We start from the raw sequence: 23,666 nt of genomic DNA, 5'->3' as shown, positions 1-23,666 counted from the left end.
ATCACATTAAAATGTCTACCATTCTGAATCATGGTTTAATCTACAGAGGTGTAGTGATTGTGTATGCATATTTTCCTTATTTTAAGATAAAATTATCTAATATTATATATTTATAAACCTTTACTTTATTAAAGTTATGCAAAAACTTTTTTGCTATTGAAGAATCTTATAATTTCATATTTAATTGTAAGGACACTCAGTGGCTCTTTTAATCAAAATAATTGTGTATTTCTAGAAAGATGCTTTGTCTCCTATTTTTTAAAGTATTTTGACCACTACATCTCTCAGTCATGCCTGTCTAAACACAAGCCCTAAATTGTCAATACTGATCATTTTTATTGCCTGACTGAATTCCAAAATGTCTTATTTGTACTAGAGCAGGAATTTACACATAGTGATATTCTCTTCTGGTTGAGCTCTCAAGCAGCACTTGAAAATATTTAGTGCAAACTTTCACATGGAGGGATAAATACTAATAAAGATATCTCCCCTCCAGTCTTGCATTCAGTAAATGTTAGTTACCCACTGTGTCTACTATGATAGACACTCTAGGATTAAAAAGAAGACAAAATCCCTGTCCACAAGAATTTCACAATGTAGTGGGAGAAAGAAATGAATAGAGTCTTCGAATACAATGAGAGAAGTGCTGTTAGTAGAATGTTAAAGGGCTTATCTGAGAGTGTTGAGAAATGGTGCTTAAAAGGAGAACATTATCCAGCCTACAATGGAAACTAATATTTGAGAATTTACTGTGTGCCAAGTTCTATGCTAAGTACCATCCATGCATTTTCTCCCATAACAAATCATGCAGTAGATACTACTAATACCCAAATTCCACTTTAAGTGGAGAAAAACAGGCCTAAAGGGAGTAAGTACCTTGCTTAGGAACACACACCTACCAAGTGGCAGCCTGGGTATTTGAACTCCTCTGATTTCAATGCACCATTCTGGAACCCTATACTATATTGCTTCTTAGTACCCAGAAGGATGGCCTTATTATCCATGATAAGAATCTTGAACTTGATCTTATAAATTATAAGAACTTCTTGAAAGCTTTTAAGCAAAGGTATCATATTATTAGATTTGATTTCTAAAATGATTCTTCTGGTTGCAGGATACGGCATAAAGCAAAGTGAGACAAGGAATAAATGGGATCTGGTGCTAATAGTCGTGGCAAAGAATAGATAAAAGAGCTGACTTAAAACACTGTCAGGGAGATGAAAGGAGGGAAGCACACGTGATGGGTAGTCGAAGAAGCATAAGAATGGTGATGTCCCCTCCACCTCTCGATAGACATCACCATCTTTATATCTCTTCACCTCACATCACATGTGCCTCCTTCCTTCCATTTCCCTGACAGTGCATCGCCATCCCAGGGCCCACGGGATGGAGGAATACAATACGGATTTGAATGGACTTCCTGGTATTCTACTACAGAACTATGGGGAGTCTAGTAAAGAAAGAAATTGTATCATAGATGTGGAGACAGTGGCCACAGGAGTTGCTGAGGGCAGGGAGAGGAAAGAAGAGATGTAATATGGGGGATTTTTGGGACTTGGAGTTGTCCTAAATGATATTGCAGGGACAGATGCTGGGCATTATATATCCTTCCATAACCCACTGAATGGACTGGAGGAGAGTGTAAACTACAATATAAGCTATAATCCATGCAGAACAGCAGTGCTCCAAAATGTATTCACCAAATGTAATGAATGTGCCACAATGATGAAAAGTTGTTGATGTGGGAGGAGTGGGGGGGATGGGGTGGGGGGTATATGGGAACCTCTTATATTTTTTAATGTCACATTTTTTTTGTGATCTATGTATCTTTTTTTAAAAAAGACAATTAAAAAATGACTATAAAAAAAGGACTTGTAACAAAATAAAACAATTTTAAACAAGGAAGCATAAGGAAAGGTAATACTACTGCCTTGTAACAATTACCACAAACTTAGTGGCTTAAAATGCAAATTAATTTTCTTAAAATTCTGGAAGTCAGAAGTCCAAAATCAGTCTCACTAGGCTAAAGTCAAGGTGTTGGCAGGGCTGAGTCTTCTGGAGGCGCCAGGGAAGAATCCTTTTATTTTCCTTTTCCAATTTCTAGAGCCAGTCTTCCATCTTTGGCTCATGGTGCTTTCCTCCACCTGTAAAGCCAGCACAGAAGCATTTTCAAATCGCTCTCTCCCTCTCTGAGCTCTCCTTCTACCGTCTTATCTTCTTCTCTGACTGTCCCTCCTGCTCCTTCTTATAAGGAAAAGCCTCAATAATAATAAGAAATGTACATGCTGGCTTGGTGATGAACCTTTCTGTGAAGCTGAGTCAGAAGGATTCAATTACCAATTCACCTGGTGTGAGAAAATTTCAAGTTTTCTAAATAATGTTATTCTCTTTCACATGTAGAGTGTGTGCTATGTATCAGGAAAAGATCAGACAGAATTAGTCATAAAGATTCTAGTATTTCATACTTGAATGACAGACAGTGAATATAATGGTGACCCTCCTGATAACATTAATAATAATGGAATTTACCATAAGACCTCAAGACCTAATATATCCCTCTAGAACTGAATTAAAAGTCTAATGTTATCTATTTTTCTTCTATGCCCCTTTGCCTTAACTCCTTTTTTATTATGACACTTAAAAATATATTTTCCTGCGCTTTACTTTACACTAAGGAAATAAAATGTACTGTTTGTTACACTTTATATTGAGAAAGTAAAATGTACTGGTGTGTGCAGTTCAGTTAAAAAAGAAAACAAAACTGAGTTGAGGTGTTACGATATCTCCTAATTGTGTATATTGAAAGCAACATAGATGATGCAAATAAAAAATATTAACATATCAGAAACTCCACTGACCTTTATCTCTACTCTAATAGATCCCAATGGTTTGCCAGTATTGTTTTTTATCCACTCATTCATTCATGCAAACAAATGTTTGAAAGGTGTTTATCATGTACTAGGCACTGAAGATACAATAGAAAATAGAGATGGTCGTTCCTCACCTTCATGAAGCTTAGTTTATAGTGGACAGAATGGGTTGGGGAAGCTTTTGAAATGGGAGACATTTAATAAACAAGTATTCAAAATAAAAATGAATTTCAAAGCTAATTTCAAATAGTGAAAAGTGCTATAAAGTAAATATATGTCAATAATCTCGAGCCAAAGACCTCCAGGAACACCAACACTGTATAGTTGAATCACTAAGGTTTACTACTCCTTTCAGCATGGAAAAACACACACTATGAGTAACTATGAGATGTCTCAGCAGCAGGGTGTTAGAAGGAAACCTATTGTAGTAGTTGAGCTTTGGTTGTGTGATTTAGAAGAAGGGCTCAGGAAGGGGGAGGTCTGCTTGGATTGGATGCACTCAGAAAGCAGGGGCAATTCTATGATGTTAATGAAGCTCATCTATAGGTAAGGGACACTAAAATAAAAAAGCTGTAATTGGGAAAGAAGTAGTCACTCATTTTAATCAAGAGAAGTTTTAACATTTGGTATTTTGTGGGTGGCGCAGTGAGTTTGCTTTTGCCTGTGCTGAGAAAATTTATGAAATGGACTTGCTTTTCTCATTTGATCATGGTCTTGGAGTAACTTTGTCTTAGGTTGATACTACATCTGATAAGAGCAGAATATAGCCTAACTCTGAGAGCCAGGCCAGTTTCTGAGTATCAGAGTTTGCTATTTTTTTCCCTCTGTTACAAGGCCAATTTGTGGTTGGAGGCTAAATTAGATAGGTTAATCAGGGAAAGCTTTTTGAAGGAGTGACAGCAAGCTCAGCCTTTACTGCTGCTAAGGAGTTATCTAACTTGAGAAGGACTGGGTTGCTGAGAGACAGAAGAGGAAGGAAATGACTTGTGGAGAACATTCCTCTCAGAGGGAAACAGCAAGTGGGAGGGAAGGAACAATTCATCACATCTGAGAGACATGTTAAAAACTATCAGGAATGATGACTCTTCAACTTTTCAAAGCTTCCAAGTGATTGTAATATGCCAGTCCTCCAGGACAGAATGGCCCTCACCATGTCCACTTTCCCGTACAGTTTTAGTTTCATTATATAGGAAAATCCAATACCAGTTGATATTTTAATTTAGCCCTGTATATTATTCAGCAAAATTATCTATCTAGACAGGTTTTACTAACATCCAGACAAGTAGATATAGCATTTTTAGCCAATGAAAAGTCTGTTAGTGGCAGATCAGTAATATAGAATACCAATTACAGAAAATATATTTCTTTTCTTTCTTGAAACTAGATAGACTGTAGTAATTTCTCCAAGTGATCTAACATATGAGGTGTTTGAGCTAGGTGTTGATTTTCATTTTACAGTGAATGACTCCTTAGAATATGGTTATTATCATTCAGTCTACCTGACCATACACAGATGACATGTTGAACACTATGCAATAGTTGGTTTGAAGACACCATTGTTACCAATTGGGAATTTAAAATACTAACACACAAAAATATTAACAATGATAAACAGCCTCCATAGCAGAGAATCATAGTTCTAAGCATGGGCTCTGGAGCCTGATAGATTGCCCATGTTCAAATCCCAACTCTACCCAGATCACTTTATAATTGTGTCACCTTAGACAACTTTGTTAGCTTGTATTCTTCCATTCTCCCTTTTGCAAAATGTGGATGATACTGGTACCACCTCAAAAGTTTATTGTGAAGATATAAAATATATATTAAGTGCTGAGAAGAATACCTGACATACTACAAATGCTGTATATATGCTAGCTTTGGAATAATGACAGCAACAGGATATTGGAAAAAGGGAAAAAAGTAAACACCAAATTCTTTTCGTCAATGAGTTAATGATGGACTAAGAAATTTGTATATATAACTTATGATTACATATGGGCCTCCCACATTTGCCACAAAGGCAATCACATAGTGAACAACTCTTTGGCAATATTTGAAATTATGCATGTAACTTAAAATATTTTTTCCTGTCAGCCTGATATAGCTGATATATCCAGCACTGCAAATAAAGGCTTTAATACATTCTGTGACTGAACTTTTTGGACTTTGTCTAAAGAATGAACTAGGAGTCTCAGATCTTTAATTGAGACAACTATATTCAGTATCAAGTGTGATAACAACTTGATCATGCAAAGCTTGACATAAAGAAAACACCTGCATGGTGTTAATAAGATACATGAATTTCAGACAACAGAAAACCAAACAAAAATTGTCACTATTCTTGTCTTGATAAAATATCAACAGTTATCTATTCATTTCCTTATATGCAGAAATTTATTTGCATTACAATGAAATGCGAACAGAAAAATCACATGCGTTATGGACTATAACATGTGAGGGGTTTTTAAGTATTGCTGAATCTTTATACATATCAGCAGATTTACCAAGGCAAAAATAAAAGGAAAAAAAAAAGGAAATACGTATTTTGTTCTGGATATTCATTACTAGCTAGTATGATCTGAGAATGAATTTTAAGTGTCTTGGTAGGCCTGAATGTATCACACATTAATTTAAATGCATACACATATATTTTACCTCAAGTTTCAAGGCCTCAATAGAAAAATATTGAAAGTTTCTATCAATTGCCACTTTATATCCCCAAGAGAAAAACTTTTTTAAAATATCAAAAGCATCTTTACAAAGAGAACTGAAAAACCATGGCTTCTCTTTCCTGTGAACCTAAGAACATCTATTTCCCACCAGGATAAAAGTGTGATTGAGTAAAAAAAAAAAAGATTGTTCTTATCTCTGATGTAAAATTATGCAAGATTTGTAGAACCCCAATATTATATACACTGGATTTTCTAAGAGACCACAGTCTAGTCAGTATTTTTCATTTGCTTATTTTTCCTTCATTCAACAAATTTCTGCTTCTAAAAACATGTTTACAGATATTTTTAAGAAGCAATTTTATCTTGTTTCATTCAGTTTTTTTTTTCACTTTAAAAAATATCATAGTAACTACACCTGAAAGGATAGTAACTAATCATGTATAGTTAGCATTTGGTTAACTGTGACAAATTGGCCAAAAGAAAGTATTGATAATTAAAATCTATTGTATTACAAAAACTTAATTTGATCATCTATACTTAAAGTTATATCATATCCAACTACTGACTAAGCTGCTAACTAATAAACCATCTGAAGAGACTTTAATTTTTATTCCTCTAATCCTTCCAAAATTTTAGATATTTAAAACACATGAAGAACAGTCTACAATTTGTCAGCATTTTCACATTATTATCAGTTTTGATCTTCCCAATATACTTATGGGAGAAGGGGAAATATAGAATTATGGAATTGTGGGAGATATTATTTTTATGCTTATTTCATAGATGAACAAATTGCAATTCAAACCTCCTGCTCTTAAATCCATGCAATTAATCAGTCCTAGAAAAAGTAAGACTGAAATTTCATGTTTTGTTAAGTTCATTGCATTGCACTGAGAAAGACTCTGAACTTTCCCACAATGACCCCTCTCCTCAGCCTTATCTCCTTACTATCCATGTGTATATTATACTCTTTTCTGTTTCTGACATTTGAATCATTGTTTTCACCCTCTTCCCTCCCTCCACACACTCCTGTCTTTAACATCTTCTCACATATCCAAATCCTACCCATCATTCAAGGCCCAGCTCAACTTCCACCTCATCCAGGAAGTCTTGCAACTTCCACTGTCTTACTTCTTAATTAAGAACACTGCTCCTTTCTTAATACAGCCTCTACAGGGTTTTGGTTCTTGTGTTCTTAAGTGTTTCATTTATCTAAGCTTCCTATTAGACTACAAGCTCCTGAGAACAGAGACCAAGGCTGTACTTCTTTTGAAATTCACAGAACAACTAACATCAGATGTGTATGTGGGAATTACTTGATAAATATTTGATAATTATTTAATCTGCTTGTTGAAACCTGTGCTGAACCATAGTTTACCTAACTGTATTTTTATTTCCAACCAGGTAACTTGCAATTTAGCATCAAAAATCATTTATTATAGTTGAGTTTGATGCGGTCTTTTCAATATAGGTACACCAAATGACCCCAACATTGATTTTTAATCATCATTGAAGCCCAGGCCTGGGGACCAAATAAACTACATATGTCTGATGGATTCCCTGAATAGAGCAAGCATTTGGCCCATATATCAGTATTGAGAACAGGAACAGGAAATTTTATGCAGTGATTGCTTTTCTATAGAATTGCATTAGCATCACCCATTCTGCTAGTAGTAATTTCTCAGCAGAACAGAGATATCTATCAGTGGTAGTTCCTGTGGCATGTGAAAATGCATTCCATTAGTCATTGTGAAATGCTGCTGATCAAGCACATTGTCATAACAACCTTAAATTTTTAAAAATGATATCTACATGTGAAAATCGACCATTATATTTCAATCCTCTGTAATATGTAAGTATTCTGTCTAAACAAATAACTACTTTTCTCATATTTTAAGGTGAATTTGGAGAAGTCTGTAGTGGACGTTTAAAGACACCAGGGAAAAGAGAGATCCCAGTTGCCATAAAAACTTTGAAAGGCGGCCACGTGGATCGACAAAGAAGAGATTTTCTAAGGGAAGCTAGTATTATGGGTCAGTTTGACCACCCAAATATCATTCGTCTTGAAGGTGTTGTCACAAAAAGTAAGTTACTGTTTTTCTTTATTGCTTCTCTGCAAAACTATATCAGTGCCTTTAAAAAGGTAATAACAATACCACAGTCATTAAGGAGATAACTTTGTTCATCTTCTGATACCACCCCTCATGGTCTTGACATTAGACTATGACTTTCTTAGAGTTTGCATTGGTCACCAGATAGCTTTGAAATGATATTACCTATAAATAATTGCTAATTTAACTTGAAGAAATGAATCAAGAGTAAAGGGATATATAATTCTTTCTAATTTCTATAAGTTATTCACTGCTATAGCTGCCTAAATGTCGTTATTAATAGAATGAACAGTTTACATGTTTTGGGTCATTAAGGTAAAATTCTTCCATTTAGAAATAAATTTCATTTAAAAATGTGTAATGCTTTATCTTGAATAAAACTTGTAAACCAAAAGTTATTTATTGGATCTATCTACACAAGCACCATCAAATAAAGTATTATAATATATATAAAATGAAGAAAAGGGTTATAATTTCCACAGTAAAAATCATTTTTTACAGAAATGGTGAGATCATGACCATTAGCTTGAAAGGAAATTTCTAAAAATTCCAAAATTAGGCATACATTCTAAGAAATAGATTGCTCTATATTCAATTTTATTTAAATAATGATAGAATATAAAACTCATCAATATTTCTCCTTATTTGATTCACTAATGAATTATAACATATAAAATCCATACAGAATGACATAAAATAATTTAAATCTTTGAAGGCATTTTTATTTCATAAAACTGAAATTTCTTTTAAAACCAGTCAAATAAAATTGATATTTTAGGTCATATTTGGAAGCAAGAAATGTACTAGCTTACTGAAAACATGCAGCTGACTTACATGACTGAAACTCCTACATCCTTCTCACAAGGCTTTGACAAACATGCTCCCTACTCTGAGCCTAAGTGTACTAACAACCACACTAGCTCGGAGGACAGAAAAAAAGGCTTTTGTTAACAGTGGTGCGGTAAACTGTTACTTTAGCAGCCTTAATGGGACCTTCGAGTCCTCATGCTTCTGTGTCCTTCTCTCCCATACTGACAATGAGCTTGTCCATGTAACTAGACTTGGCCAATGACATTAGGAAATATGATACAACTGGAGGCTTCTTACCTGTTTGCACATGAAAGCTTGTCTTTAAAACATCCCTTCCTGAAACCCAGCCTCCATGAGGTTAGATGCCAATTTACATGGTCACTTAAAGTACTGCAAAAAGGAAATCGGGGGTGCTCCAGTTGTCTAGTCGACAGCTCCACATCTGAACTGCCAGCAGGCAGTCGGCATTGATGCCAGCCTTGTGAGGGAGCCAAGCCATCTCAGGCTGTCTCTCTCCTACCCCCCAGAAGAATTACCCAATTCAGGCCAATCAATAAATAAAATTGTGAGAGATTAAAAAAAAAAAAGTTGTTGTTTTAAGTCACTAAGTTTTGGTGGTTTGTTGCACGGTAATAGAAGACCAAACGGATGGACCCATGCTAGAATTCTGCTCCTGAGACTTAAGACTTGTGCAACTTTTGGCAAATTATTTAACATCTCTATCCTTTATTCCCACATCTGTGAAACTGGGCAAAAATAATCCCTACTTTATAGGAATGTTGTAAGGATTAAATTTTTTAATGTCTAAAGCATTTAATATGACATGACATAAGAAACCACATTAAATGATATCTATTCTGATTAGTATGATCTAGACACTATACACATATGTTTTACCATTTAATCCTCACAGCAATTCTTATCAATATCATCATCCACATTTTAAAGATGAGAAACTGAGACTCAGGTATATTAATTAACTCACTTAAGAACCCCAAACCCATAGTAAGTGGCATGGCTGGTATTCAACTGAGGTCTGACTTTCAAGCTCATTCATCTTTACTATAGCTATATCACAGTGAGCAAGTCAGAATATTGAACTTTATCTTAATTAAAGTAAATAACATGGAAAAAATGCCTAGGTGGGTAAAATAAATTGCTCTTAAAATGTAAAATTTGGAAAAAGCCAACTATGACACAATATTGAGAGAGGAAAAAATACAATACATTAATGATTTCTTCTTTATTTTCTAATTTCCTAGTCATTAATTTAGCATGAACATTTCAAGTTATTCCTTCTGTTTTTTATTTCTTTACATGCAAATAGATCATTTTAAAATTGGGTTATGAGCTCTTGGAAGGCACTTAAAACAACAATTTAAATATGATGTTGAAGTCCTCTCATTTGCACTATGCATGAAATTTCTGGAATTAAGTTTCCAAAACTAAATCATGACTTCATTTTCTCTGTCTTTCATGTTTTGTCATACTACCACATTTGGTTTTAAATGAAATTATTTGAAAAAGGGAAAAGATTTATAGCTCTATGAAGTAGTAGGAATTGTTTATCCTTTGTCAACTGTATAGTTTGGCACTTGCCTGTCAGTTTTAAATACAGTATATTTCATATAAACATCCAAACAAACAATGTAGTGATTGCATTATATCTATAAAAACTTGGTCTAAAACGAAAATAGTGACCTCTACTTAGCCAAATTTGTATGATCACTATGTCAAGGTTCTTGTTTCATTATAAAAAATTAAAAAGAGAAAATCAAATTTCTGCTGTATTAAAACAGAGAAAGGATAGATTTCAGTATGCTTTTGAGTGGTAATTATCATTATAATTTTAACTTTTAAGAATGATCCCCATATAAGGCAATGTGGTGCTGCCAAGATGGATGGTAGTAGTGAGAGAATGAATAATTCTCACAAAGATAAGTGGACATATTTATGCTGCTATCTTCTTGACTCAAGTGCTACAGGATTGTTAGGAGAAAGGCAATAAATAAATGAATGCCTCATTCCCATAAATACATAGTAATTGTTCCAAGATTGCCCTTAAGTAGCAAAGAGATTGCTAGCAATTAATTCTCTCTAAGGACTATCCCATTACATAAAAAATAATACTGACAAAGATAAAGATGCAGTATGGCATGTTTGTAGAGCATCCTGAGGTTCTGAGAAATAAATGCATAAACTTTCTGTTGAAAGTCAAACAAATTTTTAGATCAAAATCTTCATGAGACCTTTTTATAAATTCTATATATGGGTACTTTTAAATGTTTTACAGATTTTATCTCCAAGAGATACATAGTATAAAGTTCTTACTCCTTTTCATGTTTGGGCATATAACTGCTCTTATTTTAAAAATGAAACAAAAATTATTAAAATCTGTATTTTATAAAAAAGGTGCCTGATAAAAGTTGAACTTATTTATTTGATACAAATCACAATTTCAAGAACTGGTAAAAGTACAACTGATATAAAAAAGATTAATTGAGCTATCACAATATGCTTAGCAGTATTTTTCCTTGAAGAAGCAAGTATAATCCAATGGTTAGAGAACAGATTTATAACTATTAATAGCATGGATAGGAGCAATTTGTAACAGATAATGTACACACCAGTGTCATTAACTACTTAACCAAAAGACAAAAAGTGCTACCCTTCTATAAAAAAGTAACAATTGTGATTTAATATAAAGAAATACAATGCAGAAACCTCACCCCAGAAGACTGGGCACTGCAGTTTGAGTTCATGCTGATGGAAGAATCAAAAGGAGAAAAATGAAGCACCTATCTCCCAAGTGAGTGAACAACTAAATTTAGATATCTGAACTATATCTTAAATAAACCATAAACCCAGTTCAGAGTAACAGAAGCCAATCAGGATAGCAAACAATCCCTTAACATAACCCCATTTCACAATTTGCATAACCTAATTTCATCACACGACTATCCTAAAGACTCCATGAGATAGTATAGGAGCCATAACAGGAAGTTCTAGGTCTACTCACACCCTCTTTAAATACTTCAGAATACTGTGGACTCCTTCTTGAGAGTTCTGGTGGGTGCATATGGAATCTAAGAATAGATTTAAGTCAGTCAAATATCCTGTACAGTAAATGCAGAAGAACTGTTTCTCTGGCCCAAAAATTTTGTTCTGCTTAACTAATACATTCTTCAAGATTTCTACCATTACTGTTACCAACTCTATGATCTCTGCCTCTCCACCTAGTTATATATCCTGCTCCTGGCCACAGGGTCTTGGGCAAGTCACCTAACTTTTTTAAACTCAATTTTTCACTCTGTACAAAGATTGAAGAGCACAGGTTACCAACAAAACAATAAAGGTCACATCTAGTCCTATTATTTTGTGATTCCCTTCCTTTGGCAAAAGATGAGAGCCATGTGATATTGGTGAGAAAAACGTGTGCCAATAATAACTTACCACTTTAACTTCAAGTTCACATGGACAATCCAAGAAGTAGAAAAGTATAGGTAAAATTTTCCCGTAAACAAAACTAAAGTGTACAATATAGAAGCTAGACCATTCCAGAAAATTGTTATAGCTCAAAAGTAAGTCCTTAGGAGAAAGAAAACAACAACAACAAAAACAACAAAAAAAGTGAATCCTTGCCTGATGTGCACCAGAGAGTCAATTAAGTGACATCAGGATTTTGAGAAGAGGAAGAATTTTTTCAGCAAAGTCAAGATAGAAGGGTAGTCCCAAAATCTGTCTTCTCAAGTTAAAAGTGCATAGGATTTTTATGGGATTGAACAAAAAAGAGAGGTGGGGTTCTGGTGGCTAAGGGGAAGATAGCAGTGCAATAGGGGGGAACATGGCCTGTGGGCATCATGCTGACACATATGTTGCATGACTAGAAAATGATGTTTTGAGATGCCTGGGATAGAGATAGTCTAATCTTTGAGTATGCACAGATGGATTACATGATTAGTCCACTTGTAATTTAAGGTTTAGCTATTCTACATGTCAGGCAGGCTAACTCTTATTAGAATTGGCTTGGTCAGTTCTGGGCTAACTCATGTTATTTCATTAATAAACATTAAGAGCTACATACAAGAGTATCAGACTTCAGAGTTGTAAAACATGATAAGGGGATACAATGGAGCCAGTTATAAATTGCTTTGTTACTGTTCACTTACAAGGTAAAGAATATGCAGGTTATATAAGCATCAAAGAAACAAGGCATCTGGGTTATATACAGTTCAGGGAGTTACAACGATTACAAGTATTTGTTTCTGGCTATTTTAAAAGTTTAAAATATGTGAAGGCTATATTGACCTGTATCAGAGGATTATTAATTGCCTGAAATACAATTTAATGGGCTAAAACAAAATATTTGTTAATTTATGATCAGTTGGAAAGCTGATAATAATTGTAGATAGTAAGTGGTTAGTTTTGGTTGCTGTTGTTTTTTCCTGCAATTTAGCCGATCCCCTAGCTAAGGTAAATTGAATAGTTTTTTCTAAGAAGTATTTACTGAGTACTGCCAGGTGTCAGACACCAGTGTCGACTAAAACCTAGATATACAGAAAAGACGAGTTCAATGCCCTTGAGAAATTCATTAGCTTTTGGTGACAGCCCACTGGGAGAAACAACAAGTAAGCTGGTATTTTCCAATACAGGGTGGTATGTGTTCTTCTTGAATACAATTATTCCTTTACATATTCATTTTTCTATACGGCAAATATTTATTGGGTGCCCACTCTTCTAGTCACTGGTCATATGGTTGGTAAAAAGACAGAACTTTTACCTACTGAAGAAGCAAAAAAGAAACCTAAGTATATACATCTAAATTAATTTTAGGTAAAGAACAAAAACCTAAATGAAGTGAGGAAGGAAATCATGCCAAGGTTTGGTAGGAGAGTGGTCCAGACCGAGAAAACAAATATAAAATCCTTGTACTAAGAAAGAATTTGGCATGTTTGGGAGCATCAAAAAAGGCTGGAGCAAAGTAATGGTAATAACAGTGTGTACCACACTAAAAAGGAAAAACCAGAGGCAGGTGAAACTGTAAGGAGGCTGCTACTTAGTGAAGTAAAATGAGTAATGTATTAGTGTAATTATGAAAAATAATGAGAAATAATGAGTGAAAAATAATGAGAAAATGATTCAGTAAGTAAAGATCAAAAATAGGGAATAGATTCAAGAGTTATTTGCAAGGTAAAACTAGGATGCTCTAGTAACTACTTCATTGGATATGGGAAATGAAGGAGGGAGTAGTTTTAGGTGGCTTCCAAGCTTCTGGTTTCTATAGTAATATGAAGAGGAAATTCTAGAGAAATAACAGGTTTAAATGGAAAATAATGAATTCTTATTTGTACATGTTAAGTTACAGTGCCCGGGACATTTAGTTAAAGATTTCCAGGAACCTTCTGGAAGTATAGTTTGCAGGTGCAGTCTTAGGAGTATTCAAAAAATCAGTAGCGGCTGATAGTTCAAGCCACAGAGATGATGAGATTGTCTAGCTGCATGAACAGGTAGGCTGAAGAAAAGAAGCTTATGAAAGAGACAAAAAGAACAATGTGAAAGAGGAAAGACAGATTTGAGGGAGAGGTCAATAAAATAAACTGGGAAGATAGAACAATTAAGAGGGCACAGTCCATTATAGTCTCCTGTGTGGTTGGAGGCCACATTGCAATGGATACAGAGTGAGCAGAGCAGATAAGCACTGCAATCAGACTGATAGTTCTTAAAATGCAAATTAGATTGTATCGGTCTCCTACTTCCATTCCAAATGCTTAGCATTCTTTCAGTTGTTCACATATTTACCAGATTCCTAGCTATGTGCCAGGTAGTTTTCTAAGCATATTCAACAGTACATTAGAAAGCCAAAGTGTCTTCCCTCCTGGGTTAGGTATCTGCCTACTTCCTCTGGTTTCATCCTTCACCATTTTCCTTGAATCCTTGATTGCCTTCATGCTAAATGACAAAAACATCTCCAAAGATGCTGTGGTTTCTCCCATGTCTCTCTGGGGATCTGGTAAAAATAATACCACTAAATGGAAATAGAAGCAAGTAAGTGTGCTATGAAAAGGATGATGATTTCTAGAAGCCTCCATTTCCTCTGGTGTTACTAGCCTTCTGTTTCTTAATTATGTAATAGACAGGATAGTTTGCTGAAGTGGTTGATGTAGAGCTTGAGGAACTGATGTGGGGCTTGAGGTGAATGTTTGAAGAACAGGAAAAAGAGCTGACCAGAAATTGTTAGAAAAGTTATCAGCATCACTGAAGACATAAGGAAGCCTGGAGGCAATAACAAGCTGCTGCCCAAAGAGCATTAATGTTCAACAAGGGAATGAACAACAGTATGAAAGTGGGAAGAGATGCATCCTGAGGGAAAAGAAAAGATGATAGCAAGCACAAAGAGAAGAATTGAGGATTTTCTGTATTTTCTCTCTTCTCCTAACATCAATAATATTTAATGTTTGCTGTTGCTGAAAATAGTGAAGGGCACTTCTGGAGTCTCAGTGGGTTCTGAGGACATTTATCGGAAAGTATTTACTATTTGGAATTATAATGTATGCATATTGATAAATAGAAAATGAAACAAATAGTAACAAGATGACATAGCCTGGTGGCCTAGTGTAGCAACCACTGCACAAGACAGCACTGGGACTGAGATCACTACCTATTTTCTTTTTGCCAGAGTACTTCCCTACTTTTAGAGAGAATAAGCTTCTCCTTGTATTTAGGAGAAATTTATTCTTGCTCCCTCAGTGTTTAAGTATCTGGGTTTCCTCAAGGTCATTTGCTCTAATCACCTCCCTAGTACAAACTCTGACTTATTCCTTTTTTTGTGCCTCTCTCCAGTCCCTAAACCATCTGCTAATTGTTGGGCAGACTGTAAGTAGCAGTTTTTCATTGTGAAAGTAACACTGCAAACTAAGAGAGAAAAAGGAATATAAAAACAGTGTTTGCATATGCAGTGTTTCCTCTCAAGACCTCTAAATAAAATTAAATAAAAGCATACAGCAAATGTGGCAGAATGTTAAAATTCATGGATCTTGGTATTTGGTGGTGGTGGGTTGGGGAAAGTTATGTTGAGTTCTCTGTGTGGGTTTTCTATTATTTTTGCAACTGTCCTGTAAGTTTGAAATTATTAATATTTCAAAATAAAAAGTTCAAGGAAATAAAAAGACAGAAGGGTAGGAATTGGATCTGTTACTTCCCCTCCATATTTCAAAGCATTTAACTCAGAAATGAATAATAAAACTAAAGCAAGAAAAAGTACTTGAAATTTTTAAATTAAACTGTGTAGAAGAAGAAATCCTACCAGTTTATTTGTTAAATAAAAAACTCTCAAAATATTCGTGATGCCATAGTTTCTGGGTCAGGAGTTTGAGGGCTTCAAATTTGTGGAGGAGCTGTAGATAAACCTGTATTAAAGGCATGAATTTACATCCATGAACTCAGAAGAATAATAACCAAACTGTCAGGCTGCAAGTTATTCATTACTGGGGAACCTTCAGGAAGGTCCTGATAGTCTTATATATGACTGGATAAAGACCAGTTGAGATCCTAATCATTGAAAATGATTATGAGTCCCTCTATAGGTGATTTCTAATTTTTAAAATACTAGCCATGAAGATAAATGAAGGGAAATTTATCAAGGTCCTTACTTAAATTTCATGATGAGTATGTCAATGTTTGATTTGTTGTTGTTGGAACTGTTGAAATTTGTTACTGTGAATTTTCTTAAATTTTCATTTTGAAATAATTTCAGGCTTAAGAAAAGTTGTGAAATAATATAGTGCCCATATATGCTTCACTCAGTTTCCTCTACACTAGCATTTTACATACTCATAGGACTATTATTAAATAAGAAATTCACATGGTACTTAACTACAGGCTTAAATTCAGATTTCATTAATTTTTCCAGTAATGTCCATTTTCTGTTCTAGGATCCAATCCAGGATTGCACATACATTTAGTTGTCACTTCTCCTTAGTGCCTCAATCTGACAATTCACAGAAGTGATGTACCCTTCTCAGTGCAGCATATTAGGGGGCACTTGATGTTCACAAACCTTATTCCTGGATCATCCAGTTAAGATGGTGTCTGTTGGGTGACTCCATTCTATAATTTTCCCCCTTTGTAATTAACTAATATTTTAAGGGCAATACTTAGAATATGCAAGAATTCTATTTTTGCCTCAAACAGTTGCCCATTAACTTTAACATCCATAAGTAGACCTTGCCTACAACCATTATTAATGTGGTAGTCTAATGGCAATTTCCTATTTCCCTCAAAACCTGGGACTGAATTTATTTATTAATTGGAATTCTTCTTTAAGGAAGAGCTGTCCCTTTTCTCTCATTTATTTATTTATCCAATCTTTATTTATATCAATGAGTTCATGGATATTTATTTTATTCTATGATATAATACCAGTGACATTAATTTAGTTGCTCATGTTTTTCCAACTTTGGCAATTGAATGTTTTTTTAGGTTGGTTCCTGTGCCCTTTCAACATACTTCATCCAGGGATCTGTACAAGAGGCTAATTTTACGTCTATCCTATGTTAGAAGATAACTCTTGAACTGGGGATAGATACCCTAACCTTGGCCTGTTAGTCCCAAAGCAAGTAAATTAAAGTAAAATAGAGAAGGTTGATGCACAGTATTGTCAGTGGCCTAGAAAGCACTTCCAAAACCTGGCTAGGGAGCAACCCTCCCGCAAAGGGGAAGTACCTTCTTGGTGGCACTGCCTTCTAGGCCTATAAATTGAGTTAATAGCTTTTATTGATTCCCAACTGAGGTACATACATAACATTTTTTTAAATTGTGAATGAATTCACCCCAACACCTCTGATTCTAATCCAACATCACAAAGTTCATTCTATCTGGTCATCCTTTTATTATTTGTAACTTATTTTTCCAACACTAGGACCCTCTCATCTACCTTGCAATTACTTATTTATTCAACCTTAGTGTACATATAATTTCATAATTTCTAATGCAAACCTGGTGAGAATTAACTTTACTAACCTAAAGCACCCAGGCAAAATATTTTTTTCCTAAATCACTTAGGTTAGTTCCTTTATTTTCCATCCCACCCCAACTTTTATTACCCTTTCCCCTGTTATATTATTTATTTATAAATACAGTTAGGTTCATTTGTTATAGTTTATGTTTCATTTCCTGTTCCCTCCATATCATGGATGACTTTTCAAAATTGACATCTGTCTTAGTTTACTGAAGGCTGCCAAAGCAATATATCAGAAATGGGTTGGCTTTTATAACATGAATTTATTAGGGGAAAAGCTTACAGGTCCAAGACTTTGAAGTCTCCAAATCAAGGCATACACAAGAGATGCTGTCTCACCAAGTTGCAGCTGTGGGTTATCAGGCACTTGGCAGGGCATAATGACAGTCTACTCATCTGCCCCCTCTCCTCTGGCCTGTGGCTACAGCCTGTGGCTAGTTCTGCTTCACGCTGCTCCACCCGTGGCTTTGCTCTGTCACTGCAGCTCTTTCTGCGCATCTCTGGCTTTTAGTCCTCCATTTTATAAAGGACTCCAGTAAAAGGATTAAGACACCTGAATGAGGTGGGTCAAGCTTAAGTTAAGATCCTACTTGCCAAAGATCTGACTTACAATGAGTACACATCCACAGGAATGTATTAACTTTAGGAACATACTTTTCTGGAGTCCACAGAGTTGCAAACCATCATAATATTCAATAAAATTCATTCTTTGTTGTGAATTCTGTGGGATTTGGGAAATTCAAGAGTCATGTATTCACCACCACAGTCACAATACAGAACAATTCCATTGCCTCAAAAATTGCCTCATAATGCCCTTTGTAGCCAACTCCTCTTGCCACCCCAATTACTGGTCACCCTGCCCTGTTTTGTATCCCTATAGTTTTGCCTTTTAAAGAATGTTCTATAAGTGGAAGTATGTAATATGTGGCCTTTACAGTCTGACTTCTTTTACTTGGCAGAATGCATTTAAGATTCATCCATTTTCTTGCTGTTGTTTGTTGTTCCATAGTATTCCATTATATGGTGACCTACCTTAATTTGTTTATACATTGAGTGGTTGAAAGATACCTGAATTTTTTTTAAAGATTTATTTTTTTAATTTATTTCTCTCCCCTTCCCCACCCCCCAGTTGTCTGCTCTCTGTGTTCTTCACTGTGTGTTCTTCTGTGACCGCTTCTATCTTTAACAGCAGCACTGGGAATCTGTGTTTCTTTTTGTTGCATCATCTTGTTGTTGCATCATCTTGTTGTGTCAGCTCTCCGTGTGGGTGGTGCCATTCTTGGGCAGGCTGCACTTTCTTTTGCACTGGGTGGCTCTCCTTACAGGGCGCACTCCTTGCGTGTGGGGCTCATCTACACAGGGGACTCCCCTGCGTGGCACGGCACTTGCACGCATCAGCACTGCTCATGGGCCAGCTCCACACGGATCAAGGAGGCCTAGAGTTTGAACCGTGGACCTCCCATGTGGTAGATGGATGCCCTAACCACTGGGCCAAATCCACTTCCCTGAATTGTTTCCAGTTTTGGGGTGATTATTAATAAAACTTCTATAAGCACTTCTGTACATTTCTCTGTGTATGTGTCATATAAATATGTACTTACATTTCTAGTACATAAATACCTATGTGTGAGATGGCTGGGTCACATGGTAAATTTTAATTTTATAAGAAACTTCCAAGCTGGTCTCCAAACTGAATGCACAATTTTGCATTCCCACCAATAATGGTAAGAGTTCCAGTTGCTTTTATTTATGATCAACCTTTGGCATTGTCTTTTTAAAATTATTTTAGCTATTCTACCAGGTGTAGAATTTTAATTTGCATTTCTCTAATGACTAATGATCTTGAACATCTTTTCTTATCTTTATTTGCTTTTCTTATCTTTTTGGTGAAGTATATCTTCAGGTTTTGCCCGATTTTAATTGGTTTGCTTTGTTATATTGAATTTTAAATTTTTAAAATCTTTTCTGGAAAGAGGCTTTTGTCAGAAATGTAATTTATAGGGATTTTTCCACTTTTGAGCTTGTATTTTCATTCTCTGAACTGTGTCTTTTGCAGAGTAAATGTTTTAATTTTTATAAAATCCAATTACATATTTTTATTTTATAGATTATGCTTTGGATATGGTATATCTAAAACCTTTTTACCTAATCCTCTCTTATACTGCCTTCTACAAGTTTTATAGTTTTATATTTTACATGTAAGTCTGTGATCTTTTGTATAAGGTATGAGGTATGGATCAAGGTTCATTTTTTTTTTTTGCATATAGATCATTTTAGCACCATTTGTTGAATTAATATTTTCTTGAAATACAAAGTTGTTTTCCTTCATTTTTAAGTTTGTTTCTTTGCTTAAAATCCTTTAATGTCTTTCCTTCACCCACTAGACAAAAATTCAAACTCCTGAAAAAACTTCAAGGCTCTGTCTTGTTGTGGAAGCAGAGAGATTCAATGATCTTGTATGGAAGGCCAGGACTCAGGAATATTTTTAAGAAGGAAAATTTATTAATGACTGGCCGGGCAAGGCGGACTCTTGTCCAAAAAGCTGAGCCCTGAATAGGATTTTTGGGTCCCTTTTATACAGAGGATACAGGAGTGGGGAGTCAAATGGTGCTTTGTTTGAGTACCAGATAAGCTTGAATTAACACATACCCCCCACATTCCAGGTAAGCTTGAATTAGCATATTTCGTTTGCATCCTCCCTGAATATCCAGTCTATAGAGCCTATATCATTTAATTGGCTTTCAGGGAACTAGGCAGGCTGGAGTGGTTGGCATGGTTATGAAAGGTGGTGCTGGAGTTCTTATTGTTTGCACGCACACATAGCTTATGCTGGAATTTTAAGTTTTAGCAAGTTTATGCATACAGCCCATGTTATTCATGAAGAAACATACAGCCCCCACACATAGCCCATATCAGTGTGATTAGCCCCTAGTCACAGCACATCAGTAGTCTAATCTCCTGCCTTTTCTACCTCTTAGTTTGCATTGTTTTAACAATGAATTGGTTGATATTCCCCAAACATACTCTACTGTTTCTTATTCCAAATATTTGATCATAGTTTTCCCGGTTCCTGGAAAATCCTCTCCCTCCACTGTCCCCATCACTCTAAACTCAGTGAATTCTTCTTAGGATAAATGACTCAGCTTATATGAATCATCCATTCTTAACCTCTTTACTGGGCTAAGTGCTCCTTTTCTCCACATTGTATTTAACATTCTAATGCTATAATTACCCATTTATGTCCATGATCTAAAAGTCTTTTGTTTCCTTGCCTCCCCCTGTGATAATTAGGACCTCAGTACTCCTCTTAGATGATGTTTTTTTTTTTTTTACGGGAGAGCCCTACCAGTTTGTTGGCTGCAGTAATGCAACATCTACTCTTTCTTCCTTCTCCTTCGGACCTCCCTCTCACCTATGCACTGTCTACCACATTCTTGTAGAGGTTTCACATAACTCAGCCAGTGCCCATCTGAAGAACAAAATTATCCCTGCCATTTGTGCATTTATGTGGGGCCTTTAGGATCTGTGGTTAGTGAAGCAAGGAGACAGGCTTCTCCATTCACTTGGTGCTTCGGTTTGTCACTTAGATATCAAAGCTGCTCTTCTATACTCAGAACATCAAAAATCTCTCTGAAACAGTTCCAATTGGTTTATGATGACCCTTCCTTTACTGATAATACAGGCTTATATTTAGTGAACTGGACATCTCATTCACTCCACATGACCTTACTTTTCTAGTCCAGCTAAATTCAGCTTTCCCTAAAAATCTCCATGATGTTTTTGAAATTTATTAGCAATTGAACAGAGGGGGAAATCCAATGGTATGTTGAGATAGAGATTCAGGGATGGCTGCCATGATCTATTGAAGACAGATTTTATTTTATTCATCACAGTGCCTAGCATAGTACTAGCACACAGTAAACATTAAATACATATGGATATGAGAAAATTGCAGGAAAAGAGGGAAAGGAAGTAAAGGAAAAGAGAAAAACGAAAGGAAGAAAAGAGGAAAGAAGGTGAAGGACAGAAGGAACTTAATTTTTCAAGGACTTCAAAGCCCAACTATAAATTTTAATACTCTCTAATATTAATTACATTTACATGAAATTGGCAGCTTTTCTCATGTTGTGCTGTACTTTTGAAATCTCTTTCCTCTGAAAAGCAATCCGATCTTATTTCACCTCTGAAATTTTAGCTATCTACATTAAATTATAGTTATTTAGGTTTTTATGTTTTTCTATTATAGACCAGAATCCACTTGAGAGTAGGACCATAGCTAATTCATCCTTATAGTCCCTCATATTACCTTGCCTATATCTTCTATGTCATAGCACTCAATTCTAATTTTGGAACAGATGAAAGAAATAGTATTTATTGTATTTCCTAAACCTGAAATATTAAGGTAGACTCACCTCAGTCTATTCGTGATTGAGATAGCAAAAGCATGAGGTGACTTTATTGACATTGTTTTAGAACATAACAAAGTCTGTCAAAGTGTTTTTATTCACTTTCCACTCTTCACAAATGTCAACCAAAAAAATCAGTGTTCCCCTCCAACCCACCCCCCCACCCCCCAACACACACACACACATTTCATTCAGATGCAATGGCTGTTTCAGGATTCTTAGTCCTGAAAATACTGCATTGAACTTTCCCCTAAGTATCAATAGCACAATTTCTTGAAATAAGTTCAGTTTTCATTTCGGCATAGCTATATATTATATGGTACATGCTATTGTGTTTGGTACAGTGATCCATAAATACAAGCTCTAGCACCTCTGTGACTGTCACTATTTCATTTATCCAATCACTGAGGCATTCCATTACACTCAAAATGAAAGTATACAAAATTGCCTGCCATTAGCTAGGTTCTTGATTTAATGATTTGTTTAATATAGACTATAACTCACTGCAACAAACTCTAGGGTATTCCCTAGGGAAGACTGGTACGGATAGGAAGTACTAGGTTACTGGAGGGATTTAAGCAAATAAAGGGACTGCCTAAAGAAAGGAAGAATCAAGGGCAGGTCTATTGGGATTTCTTAGTAGTTTGTTGCCCAAAATGGAGAAACTGGTTATTTCTCTAAAAGAGGATTTATAATTAATATTATTTTTCACATACTAAGTAACTATATTTGCTAAAACAAAATAATTAAAAATGCTCTCATATGTCAATTCCAACATTACAAATTTAACCTTTCACATTGAAGTTTATGCTGCATAAATGAAATAAGTTCATAGACTTGACTAGTAACAAACTCAGAAAACATTCACACAAAATACCTCCAAGTAGAAAACTTTGAAGATCATGTATATCAAATGAAGAAAGTTTTAATTATGCAAGATGTACAATTTATAATCATTTTTTCTAAGACAGAACAAATGAAATAGTTCCTATAATTACAATAATGATACTACTTCTTTAGTACATTATCCATTCCACTACAGAAAGTCTTATTAAGCTAAAGAAGCCCACCCTTCAGTCTAACTACAGAGACCCACTCTTCTTCCTATGAAGAAACAGAAATAGCCAGGAAATCAGGAGGAAATAACAAGTTGGTGGGAAGCTGGTATGAACAGAGCAGATACCTTTCTAAATCAAGTTTGAATCCCTTCCATGGTTTATGAAGAACCTAGTTGTAAATTTAACAGTATGAGACACATATTTAGCTTATGTTAAAAGATTTTTTCCTTTACCATGGGGGAAAAAATCTCTTTGTAAAAGTAATATGTTATTCCAAATTTTTATGAGAAAAGCCCCACTCTATAATCAGAAGCTTAATCAAGCAATCATGGAAAGACAAACCAACATCAAACGCTGTCCCCAGTGGGTAGCATTAGAAGTAGGAATTTTAGTAAATACTTATTTTGTAGTTTTCTAAATTTTGGCCAAAAAGCAACTTCTAACTGATGCAGATATAATAAAATAATGAATATTTAGTTTAGATATTGTACAAAGCTATATATAATGTCTTCTTTTTAAAACTGTTTGATAACTTCTTTTTCCTTTCCTGTATAAAAATTCCTTTCCTTTCCTAAAAATTCTTACAGTGGTCAGGGTAGATTCAGTTAAATTAACAGATTAGAGAACCAATTGGTTTTCTACTTTATGACTCTAAAGTACTTTGAAAGAGACCTTTCCTTGTCTAATGCAATTGCCTCATTACTACGCTTCCTGTTTTCACTC

The 23,666-nt window shown here is 35.1% G+C and overlaps 1 protein-coding gene across 16 annotated transcripts in view; it reads left to right on the top strand.

The window, feature by feature from the left end:
• EPHA6 (EPH receptor A6) overlaps window positions 1–23,666 on the top strand; it is a 975,172-nt gene that overhangs the window by 721,591 nt on the left and 229,915 nt on the right. For all 16 annotated transcript variants that reach the window (XM_058296026.2, XM_058296023.2, XM_058296024.2 and 13 more), the window contains one exon: window positions 7,441–7,626. In XM_058296026.2, the coding sequence (XP_058152009.1) occupies window positions 7,441–7,626 (186 nt within the window). The remainder of the gene's footprint in view (window positions 1–7,440; window positions 7,627–23,666) is intronic.

The sequence above is a fragment of the Dasypus novemcinctus genome, chromosome 4, assembly GCF_030445035.2.
Source record: "Dasypus novemcinctus isolate mDasNov1 chromosome 4, mDasNov1.1.hap2, whole genome shotgun sequence".
NCBI lineage: Eukaryota > Metazoa > Chordata > Mammalia > Cingulata > Dasypodidae > Dasypus > Dasypus novemcinctus.
Note: the sequence above shows the minus strand (reverse complement) of the source record. Positions and strands in the feature narration are given on the sequence as shown.